We start from the raw sequence: 12,500 nt of genomic DNA, 5'->3' as shown, positions 1-12,500 counted from the left end.
ACACACACACACACACACTCACACACACACACACACCTTGTCACACACACACACACACACACACACCTTTGTCACACACACACATCTTGTCTCAAACACACACACACACACACATATTGTCTCACACACACACACACACACACACACACACACACACACACACACACACTTGTCACACACACACCTTGTCACACACACACACACCTTGTCACACACACACACTTGTCTCACACACACACACACACACCTTGTGTCACACACACACACACACACACACACACACACACACCGTGTCACACACACACACCTTGTCTCACACATACACACACACCTTGACACACACACACACACACACACACACAAACCGTGTCACACACACACACACACACACACACACACATCTTGTGTCAAACACACACACACACACACACCTTGTGTCACACACACACACACACACACACCGTGTCACACACACACACACCGTGTCACACACACACACCTTGTCACACACACACACACACCTTGTCTCACACACACACACACACACACAACACCTTGTGTCACACACACACACACACCCCGTGTCACACACACACACACACGTGTCACACACACACACCTTGTCTCACACACACACACACACACACACACACACACACACACACACACACACACACCTTGTCACACACACACACACACACACACACACCTTGTCACACACACACACACACACACACACACACACACACACTTGTCTCACACACACACACACACACACAAACCTTGTCACACACACACACACACACACACCTTGTCTCACACACACACCTTGTCTCACGCACACACACACACACACACCTTGTCATGCACACACACACACCTTGTCACACACAAACACCTTGTGTCACACACACACACACACACACACCTTGTCACACACACACACACACACACACACACACACACACACACACACTTGTCACACACACACACACACACACACACACTTGTCACACACACACACACACACACACCTTGTCACACACACACACACACACACACACACGCACACCTTGTCACACACACACACCTTGTCACACACACACACACGCACACCTTGTCCCACACACACACACACACACCTTGTCACACACACACACACACTTGTCACACACACACACGCACACCTTGTCACACACACACACACCTTGTCACACACACACACCTTGTCACACACACACACACACACACACCTTGTCTCACACACACACCTTGTCACACACACACATCTTGTCTCAAACACACACACACACACACACCTTGTCTCACACACACACACACACACACACCTTGTCTCTCACACACACACCTTGTCACACACGCACACACACCTTGTCACACACACACACCTTGTCTCACACACACACACACACACACCTTGTGTCACACACACACACACACACCGTGTCACACACACACACACACACACACACACACACACCGTGTCACACACACACACACACCGTGTCACACACACACACCTTGTCTCACACACACACACACACACACTTGTCTCACACACACACACACACACCTTGACACACACACACACACACACACACACACACACACACACACCTTGTCACACACACACACCTTGTCTCACACACACACACACCTTGTCACACACACACACACACACACCTTGTCACACACACACACACACACACCTTGTCACACACACACACACCTTGTCACACACACACACACACCTTGTCACACACACACACACACACACACCTTGTCTCAAACACACACACACACACACCTTGTGTCACACACACACACACACACCTTGTGTCACACACACACACACCGTGTCACACACACACACACACACACACACACACACCTTGTCTCACACACACACACACACACACTTGTCACACACACACACACACACACACACACCTTGTCTCACACACACACACACACACACACACACACACACACACACACACACACACATTTGTCTCACACACACACACACACACACACACACACTTGTCACACACACACACACACACACACACACCTTGTCACACACACACACACACACACCTTGTCACACACACACACACACACACACACACACACACACACACACACACACACACACCTTTTCACACACACACACACACACACACACACACACACTTGTCTCACACACACACACCTTGTCACACACACAAACCTTGTCTCACACACACACACCTTGTCACACACACACACACACACACACACCTTGTCTCACACACACACACACTTGTCACACACACACACACACACACACACACACACACACACACACACACACACACACACACACACACACACACACACACACACACACACACCTTGTCCCACACACACACACACACACCTTGTCCCACACACACACACACACACCTTGTCCCACACACACACACACACACACACACACCTTGTCACACACACACACCTTGTCACACACACACACACACACACACACACACACCTTGTCTCACACACACACACACACACACCTTGTCATGCACACACACACACCTTGTCACACACAAACACCTTGTGTCACACACACACACACACACACACACACACACACACACACACACACACACTTGTCACACACACCTTGTCACACACACACACACACCTTGTCACACACACACACACACACACACACACCTTGTCACACACACACACACACCACACCTTGTCACACACACACACACACACACCTTGTCACACACACACACACACACACCTTGTCACACACACACACACACGCACACCTTGTCCCACACACACACACACACCTTGTCCCACACACACACACACACACTTGTCACACACACACACACACACACCTTGTCACACACACAAACCTTGTCTCACACACACACACACACCTTGTCTCACACACACACACACACACACCTTGTCACACACACACACACACACACACCTTGTCACACACACACACACACACACACCTTGTCACACACACACACACACACACCTTGTCACACACACACACACCTTGTCACACACACACACACACCTTGTCACACACACACACACACCTTGTCACACACACACACACACACACCTTGTCACACACACACACACACACACACACACACACCTTGTCACACACCTTGTCTCACACACACATCTTGTCACACACACAAACCTTGTCTCACACACACACACACACACACACACACCTTGTCACACACACACACACACACACACACACACACACACACACACACACACACACACACACACACACACACACACACACACACCTTGTCACACACACAAACCTTGTCTCACACACACACACACCTTGTCTCACACACACGCACAAGCACACACACACACACACACACCTTGTGTCACACACACACACACACACACACACACACACACACACACACACACACACACACACCTTGTCCCACACACACACACACACACGCACACCTTGTCACACACACACACATTACACACTTTGTCTCACACACACACACACACACACTTGTTACACACACAAACCTTGTCTCTTGTCCACACACACACACACACACACACCTTATCTATTACACGCTTATCCTATATACACATTACACACACTTATTATACACACACCTTGTCCTATATATATCTTGTCTCAAACACACACACACATCTTGTCTCACACACCTATATATACATATATATAAACCTTGTCTCACACACACACACACACACACACACACTTTTCACACATTATTATTATTATTATTATTATTATTATTATTACCTTTGTCACACACACACACCTTGTCACACATTAAACCTTATTAATACACAATTAATAATAATATTATTATTAATATATAATACACACACAATAATACACTAAAACACCTTATTACAGAGACACACACACACACACACACACATTTCACCTTGACACACACACGCACCTTGTCCCACACACACACAACCTTGTCCCACACTGACACACACAATTGACAACACACACACACACTCTTGTCACACACACAAAACCTTGTCTCACACACACACACACACACACACACCTTGTCTCACACACACACCTTGTCTCACACACACACACACACGCACACACCCACACCTTTTGTCATACAACACACACATACACACACACATTATGCAAACACACACACACATATTGTCTATATACACATTTACACACAACAGACACATTATTATTACAGATTTACAAAATATCCCATATATATACACATTATTGTTATTACACACACACCCTTATTCATTATTACACCTTATTATTATATATTATAATATATTATTTTATATATTATTATTATTATTATTATACACATATATTACAATAAATATTATATACACATATATTTGTGTAATACACATTATTATTATTACACACACATTATTATATATTATTATTCACACATATATTATATTATTATTATTATTACACATTATTACCTTATTACACATTATTATTATTATTATTATTATTATTATTATTATTATTATTATTATTATTATTATTATTATTATTATTTAGTTACACACACACACATTATATATATTATATATTACACATTATTATTACACTATTATTATTACACATATTATTATTATTATTATATTTACACATTATTATTAAACCGTTCACACACACACATATTACACCGTGTCACATTACACACACAACTTTGTCTATTACACACAAACACACACACACACACACACATTATGTACATATATATAATATTACACACACATATATATCTTGTCTATACATATTGTATATATATATAATACACACCTTGTCTCACACACACACACACACACACACACACAAACACTATTAACACACACACACACACACACACAAACACCTTGTATATACACACACACACAATTACACACACGCTGCTTTGTCTCACACACACACACAAACACTTTGTCACACACACACCTTGTCACACACACACACATTATTATTGTCACACACACATTAACACACAAACACCTTATTATTACACACACACACACACACACACACACAAACATTATACACACACACACACACACACACAAAAACACCTTTGTCACACACACGCTTGTCACACACACACAAATTATTTATTCACACACACACACACACCTTATCTCACACACACACTCTTGTCTACACACATTTTGTTACGTATACGCACACATACACACCATATTATACACGAACACTCTGTGTCACAATAATAACACACATTATGCACATTAATACACATTATTTATTATTACACACATATTATTTATTACACAGACACACACACACTTTACACACACACACATACACACACACACACACACACTTCCAGCCGCACACACACACAATAGCCTACACACACACCACATCTTGCCTTCTCATACACACACACACCTTGTCACACACGCACACACACCATGTCACACACACACACCCACACACCTTGTCTCTCACACGCACACACACACCTTGTCTCTCACACGCACTGTGTGTGTGTGTGTGGCGGCGGCTGTGTGTGTGTGTCGGCGGCTGTGTGTGTGTGTGTCGGCGGCTGTGTGTGTGTGTGTGTCGGCGGCTGTGTGTGTGTGTGTGTCGGCGGCTGTGTGTGTGTGTGTGTGTCGGCGACTGAGTGTGTGTGTGTCGTCGGCTGTGTGTGTGTGTGTGTCGGCGGCTGAGTGTGTGTGTGTCGTCGGCTGTGTGTGTGTGTGTCGTCGGCTGTGTGTGTGTGTGTGTCGGCGGCTGTGTGTGTGTGTGTGTCGGCGGCTGTGTGTGTGTGTGTGTGTCGGCGACTGAGTGTGTGTGTGTCGTCGGCTGTGTGTGTGTGTGTCGGCGGCTGTGTGTGTGTGTGTGTCGGCGGCTGTGTGTGTGTGTGTGTCGTCGGCTGTGTGTGTGTGTGTCGGCGGCTGTGTGTGTGTGTGTGTCGGCGGCTGTGTGTGTGTCGGCGGCTGTGTGTGTGTGTGTGTTTGTGTGTGTGTCGGCGGCTGTGTGTGTGTGTGTGTGTGTGTGTGTCGGCGGCTGTGTGTGTGTGTGTCGGCGGCTGTGTGTGTGTGTCGACGGCTGTGTGTGTGTGTGTGTGTCGGCGGCTGTGTGTGTGTGTGTGTCGGCGGCTGTGTGTGTGTGTGTGGCGGGGCTGTGTGTGTGTGTGTGTGTGTCGGCGGCTGTGTGTGTGTGTGTGTGTGTGTGTGTCGGCGGCTGTGTGTGTGTGTGTGTCGGTGTCTGCGTGTGTGTGTGTGTGGCGGGTGTGTGTGTGTGTGTGTCGGCGGCTGTGTGTGTGTGTGTGTGTGTGTGTGTGTGTGTGTGTGTCGGCGGCTGTGTGTGTGTGTGTCGGCGGCTGTGTGTGTGTGTGTGTGTGTGTCGGCGGCTGTGTGTGTGTGTGTGTCGGCGGCTGTGTGTGTGTGTCGGCGGCTGGTGTGTGTGTGTGTGTCGGCGGCTGTGTGTGTGTGTGTGACGGCGGCTGTGTGTGTGTGTGCGGTGGCTGTGTGTGTGTGTGTCGGCGGCTGTGTGTGTGTGTGTGTGTCGGCGGCTGTGTGTGTGTGTGTGTCGGCGGCTGTGTGTGTGTGTGTGTCGGCGGGTGTGTGTGTGTGTCGGTGTCTGCGTGTGTGTGTGTCGGCGGCTGTGTGTGTGTGTGTGTGTGTGTGGTGTGTGTACGGGCTGTGTGTGTGTGTCGGCGGCTGTGTGTGTGTCGGCGGGGCTGTGTGTGTGTGGCGGGCTGTGTGTGTGTCGGCGGCTGTGTGTGTGTGTGGTGGCTGTGTGTGTGTGTGTCGGCGGCTGTGTGTGTGTGTGTCGGCGGCTGTGTGTGTGTGTGTCGGCGGCTGTGTGTGTGTGTGTCGGCGGCTGTGTGTGTGTGTCGGCGGCTGTGTGTGTGTGTGTGTGTGTCGGCGGCTGTGTGTGTGTGTGTGTATCGGCGGCTGTGTGTGTGTCGGCGGCTGTGTGTGTGTGTGTCGGCGGCTGTGTGTGTGTGTGTCGGCGGCTGTGTGTGTGTGTGTGTGTGTGTCGGCGGCTGTGTGTGTGTGTGTGTGTCGGCGGCTGTGTGTGTGTGTGTGTCGTCGGGCGGCGTGTGTGTGTGTGTGTCGTGTGTGTGGCGGCGGGTGTGTGTGTGTGTGTGTGGCGGCGGCTGTGTGCGTGTGTCGGCGGCGGCTGTGTGCGTGTGTCGGCGGCGGCTGTTTGCGTGTGTCGGCGGCGGCTGTTTGTGTGTGTCGGCGGCGGCTGTTTGTGTGTGTCGGCGGCTGTCGGCGGCTGTGTGTGTGTGTGTGTGTGTGTCGGCGGCTGTGTGTGTGTGTGTGTCGGCGGCTGTGTGTGTGTGTGTGTGTGTCGGCGGCTGTGTGTGTGTGTGTGTCGGCGGCTGTGTGTGTGTGGCGGCGGGTGTGTGTGTGTGTGTGTGTGGCGGCGGCTGTGTGCGTGTGTCGGCGGCGGCTGTGTGCGTGTGTCGGCGGCGGCTGTTTGCGTGTGTCGGCGGCGGCTGTTTGTGTGTGTCGGCGGGGCGGGGGTGCGTGTGTGTCGGCGGCTGTGTGTGTGTCGGCGGCTGAGTGTGTGTGTGTGTCGGCGGCTGAGTGTGTGTGTCGTCGGCGGCTGTGTGTGTGTGTGTGTGTGTGGCGGCGGCTGTGTGTGTGTGTGTGTGTGTGTCGGCGGCGGCTGTGTGTGTGTGTGTGTCGGCGGCGGCTGTGTGTGTGTGTGTGTGTCGGCGGCGGCTGTGTGTGTGTGTCGGCGGCGACTGTGTGTGTGTGTCCGCGGCTGAGTGTGTGTGTTGTCGGCGGCTGTGTGTGTGGCGGCGGCTGTGTGTGTGTGTGTGTGTGTGTGTGTGTCGGCGGCTGTGTGTGTGTGTCGGCGGCTGAGTGTGTGTGTGTGTGTGTGTGTGTGTGTCGGCGGCTGTGTGTGTGTGTCGGCGGCGGCTGTGTGTGTGTGTCGGCGGCTGTGTGTGTGTGTGTGTGTGTGTGTGTCGGCGGCGGCTGTGTGTGTGTGTCGGTGGCTGTGTCGGCGGCGGCTGTGTGTGTGTGTCGGTGGCTGTGTGTGTGTGTGTGTGTGTGTGTGTGTGTCGGCGGCTGAGTGTGTGTGTCGTCGGCGGCTGTGTGTGTGTGTGTGTGTCGGCGGCGGCTGTGTGTGTGTGTCGGCGGCGGCTGTGTGTGTGTGTCGGCGGCGGCTGTGTGTGTGTGTCGGCGGCGGCTGTTTGTGTGTGTGTCGTCGGCGGCTGAGTGTGTGTGTCGTCGGCGGCTGTGTGTGTGTGTGTGTGTGTGGCGGCGGCTGTGTGTGTGTGTGTGTGTCGGCGGCGGCTGTGTGTGTGTGTGTGTTTCTCGGCGGCTGAGTGTGTGTGTGCGGCGGCTGTGTGTGTGTGTCGGCGGCGGCTGTGTGTGTGTGTGTGTGTGTGTGTGGCGGCGGCTGTGTGTGTGTGTGGCGGCGGCTGTGTGTGTGTGTGTGTCGGCGGCTGTGTGTGTCGGCGGCTGTGTGTGTGTGTGTGTCGGCGGCTGTGTGTGTGTGTCGGCGGCTGTGTGTGTGTGTCGTCGGCTGTGTGTGTGTGTGTGTGTGTTGTCGGCTGTGTGTGTGTGTGTGTCGGCTGTGTGTGTGTGTGTGTTGGCGGCTGTGTGTGTGTGTGTGTCGGCGGCTGTGTGTGTGTGTGTCGGCGGCTGTGTGTGTGTGTGTCGGCGGCTGTGTGTGTGTGTGTGTCGGCGGCTGTGTGTGTGTCGTCGGCTGTGTGTGTGTGTGTGTCGTGGGCTGTGTGTGTGTGTGTGTGTCGGCGGCTGTGTGTGTGTGTGTCGGCGGCTGTGTGTGTGTGTGTGTCGGCGGCTGTGTTGGTTCGAGGGCGTTGGTGTGTGTGTGTGTGTCGGCGGCTGTGTGTGTTGGTTCGAGGGCGTTGGTGTGTGTGTGTGTGTCGGCGGCTGTGTGTGTGTGTCGGCGGCTGTGTGTGTCGTCGGCTGTGTGTGTGTGTGTCGGCGGCTGTGTGTGTGTGTGTGTGTGTCGGCGGCTGTGTGTGTGTGTGTCGGCGGCTGTGTGTGTGTGTGTGTGTCGGCGGCTGTGTGTGTGTGTGTGTCGGCGGCTGTGTGTGTGTCGTCGGCTGCGTGTGTGTGTGTGTGTGTCGTCGGCTGCGTGTGTGTGTGTGTGTGTCGTCGGCTGTGTGTGTGTGTGTGTCGGCGGCTGTGTGTGTGTGTGTCGGCGGCTGTGTGTGTGTGTGTGTGTCGGCGGCTGTGTTGGTTCGAGGGCGTTGGTGGTGGTTTGGTTGTGGGAAAGTTGTGGTGGAGATGTTTTACGACAGCAGGGGGAAGGACCAGCTTCCTCTGCTACAGAGTTGCCACGAGAGGTGATAATGTCCCTGGCAAGACAGATGTGGGGTGTGTGTTAGTCGTACTGTGTGTGATGACCCCCCTGGGTAGCTGAACCATTGTTACTGCAGCTCATTTCTTACTAAATGCCAGAAGGACATTCAATACACTGTAAAACAACACAGAACCACCCCCCCCCCCCCCCACACACACACACACACACACACCACAGAAATGTCACTTCTATTGTGGAATAACACACAACTAGGGTTCAAAGCCTCTCTCTCTGGAACACTGTTCGGAATGTGGGAACCTTGGAGCCCTCAGCATTCTGGGAAGCCTCCAGAGGGAAACAGGAAGCCCAGCAGTAGAACCACCCCAGCCAGCAGTGGGTCTAACCCCAGTGGCCTCAGTTCCCAGTACTGATCCCTGTGAAAGCTGGCACGCGCCTTGAGTTCAGAAAGGCCACGGAATCTCACTGAACCCAGAACGAGGTTGGATGGAGAGACGGAGAAATGTCAGGATGATGAAGACGAGGAGGAGGAGAAAGATGAATAGTGTGCTAACCGGTCTTCTCATCCCTGTCTCCAGGCAGGTGTTGGACCAGGATAACTTTAGTCCCATCCCCGTGGCAACAGAGGAGGAATACAGACAGTTCACTTCCCAGTTCCCCTTCCAAGATCCTGAATTGGACAAGGTACTGACGAGGGGGGTTAGTGTGTAAAAGGGGTGGGCTTTTCGCAGGGACACACCGATTTTATTTTGGGACTTATTTTGTTTGTCAAAATGTAATTTGCGGGCCAGAAAAGAGGGGCAGTTATGTGAAAATAAATGTGTAGGGCCGTTATAATAAATAAATAAATGTATAGGGCCATTATAATAATTAAATAAATAAATAAATGTATAGGTCCATTATAATAAATAAATAAATGTATAGGTCCATTATAATACATGTATAGGTCCATTATAATAATTAAATAAATAAATAAATGTATAGGTCCATTATAATAAATAAATAAATGTATAGGTCCATTATAATACATGTATAGGTCCATTATAATAATTAAATAAATAAATAAATGTATAGGCCCATTATAATAAATGTATAGGTCCATTATAATAAATGTATAGGTCCATTATAAAAAATAAATAAATGTATAGGTCCATTATAATAAATGTATAGGTCCATTATAATAAATGTATAGGTCCATTATAATAAATGTATAGGTCCATTATAATAAATAAATAAATGTATAGGTCCATTATAATAAATGTGTAGGTCCATTATAATAAATAAATAAATGTATAGGTCTATTATAATCCCCGCGGGACAGTCTTTAATACACACAACGTTTGCTCATATTAGTTAGGTGTTATACCGAGTTAATTATTTATCATAGTTAAAAGTATTTCCTTCCAGCATTTCATTCTATATCTTTATTTCCTGCCGTAATTTACACACTGTCACATTTATTTTGTCTTGGTGTGCTTCTATTTCCCCCTAAACTCCTTTACTCTCTGGCTTTATTTTCGACGGTTCTTACCGTGGCCACTAGAAGGCGATCAGACCATTTCTAGAGGTCTGTACTGCTGAAGTTGTTGACTGTTTTTTTTTTGTGCCAGTTACTGTAGCTCAGCAGTTCTCGGTTGTTAGCAGTTTCTGAAAACATTTCAAAAAATAATAATAATAATTTAATACATTCCCTTTTTTAGTTACTCATTACTGTTTTTATTTTATCTAACAAATGTAACATTTTAAAAAAAAATCTAAAAAATACCAAGTTTTATTTAACTTTAACAACAAATCTCGTAAACAACAAATTGAGACCCGCCGTTTTTTATTTGCTGAGATGTGATGCCGTTACCTGGCAATTAAAAGGGATGTGATGCCGTTACCTGGCTATTAAAAGGGATGTGATGCCGTTACCTGGCTATTAAAAGGGATGTGATGCCGTTACCTGGCTATTAAAAGGGATGTGATGCCGTTACCTGGCTATTAAAAGGGATGTGATGCCGTTACCTGGCTATTAAAAGGGATGTGATGCCGTTACCTGGCTATTAAAAGGGATGTGATGCCGTTACCTGGCTATTAAAAGGGATGTGATGCCGTTACCTGGCTATTAAAAGGGATGTGATGCCGTTACCTGGCTATTAAAAGGGATGTGATGCCGTTACCTGGCTATTAAAAGGGATGTGATGCCGTTACCTGGCTATTAAAAGGGATGTGATGCCGTTACCTGGCTATTAAAAGGGATGTGATGCCGTTACCTGGCTATTAAAAGGGATGTGATGCCGTTACCTGGCTATTAAAAGGGATGTGATGCCGTTACCTGGCTATTAAAAGGGATGTGATGCCGTTACCTGGCTATTAAAAGGGACAGGCTTCTATTTGAGACTGCGTTTTATTGAAGTTTTACGGTAGTCTTGTAATCAAACCCTGAATAATGAGTGAATTAGTTGATTGAATTGCATTAAGTCTGGGCTGGAACCAAAACCTGCACACCCTGCAAACTCTCTCGGACATTTTGACTTTTGTTTGAAGCTTGTCTGTAACCCCTTGGCCTCTTCCTCTCTCCTCTCCTCTCCTCCTCCCTCTCTTTCTCCTCTCCTCCTCCCTCTTTCTTCTCTCCTCTCCTCCTCCCTCTCTTCCTCCCTCTCTCTCCTCCCCTCCTCCCTCTCTCTCCTCCCCTCCTCCCTCTCTCTCCTCCCCTCCTCCCTCTCTCTCCCCCCCTCCTCCCTCTCTCTCCTCCTCCCTCTCTCTCCTCTCCTCCTTCCTCTCTCCTCTCCTCCTCCCTCTCTCCTCTCCTCCTTCCTCTCTCCTCTCCTCCTCCCTCTCTCTCCTCTCCTCCCTCTCGCCTCCTTCCTCTCCTCCCCCTCTCCTCTTCTCCTCCCTCTCTCCTCCCCTCCTTCCTCTCCTCTCTCCTCTCCTCCTCCCTTTCTCTCCTCTCCTCCTTCCTCTCCTCTCTCCTCTCCTCCTTCCTCTCCCTCTCCTCCTTCCTCTCCTCCTCTCCCTCCTCCTTCCTCCTCCTCTCCCTCCTCCCTCTCTCTCCTCCTCCCCCCCCCCTCCCTCTCTCTCTCCTCTCTTCCTCCCTCTCTCTCCTCCCTCTCTCTCC

The 12,500-nt window shown here is 49.3% G+C and overlaps 1 protein-coding gene and 1 long non-coding RNA gene across 2 annotated transcripts in view; one reads left to right on the top strand and one right to left on the bottom strand.

Moving 5' to 3' along the window:
* The window catches only part of LOC135510224 (uncharacterized), a 2,697-nt gene extending 67 nt beyond the window's left edge, over positions 1 to 2,630 (bottom strand). The window contains exons 1-2 of the long non-coding RNA XR_010451091.1: positions 2,580 to 2,630; positions 783 to 898 (exon numbers count right to left, since the gene is read on the bottom strand). This is a non-coding gene — a long non-coding RNA (uncharacterized LOC135510224). The remainder of the gene's footprint in view (positions 1 to 782; positions 899 to 2,579) is intronic.
* exoc6b (exocyst complex component 6B) overlaps positions 1 to 12,500 on the top strand; it is a 180,225-nt gene that overhangs the window by 88,861 nt on the left and 78,864 nt on the right. The window contains exon 14 of the mRNA XM_064931017.1: positions 9,979 to 10,084. Within this exon, the coding sequence (XP_064787089.1) occupies positions 9,979 to 10,084 (106 nt within the window). The remainder of the gene's footprint in view (positions 1 to 9,978; positions 10,085 to 12,500) is intronic.

Source organism: Oncorhynchus masou, chromosome 23, assembly GCF_036934945.1.
Source record: "Oncorhynchus masou masou isolate Uvic2021 chromosome 23, UVic_Omas_1.1, whole genome shotgun sequence".
Lineage (NCBI taxonomy): Eukaryota > Metazoa > Chordata > Actinopteri > Salmoniformes > Salmonidae > Oncorhynchus > Oncorhynchus masou.
Note: the sequence above shows the minus strand (reverse complement) of the source record. Positions and strands in the feature narration are given on the sequence as shown.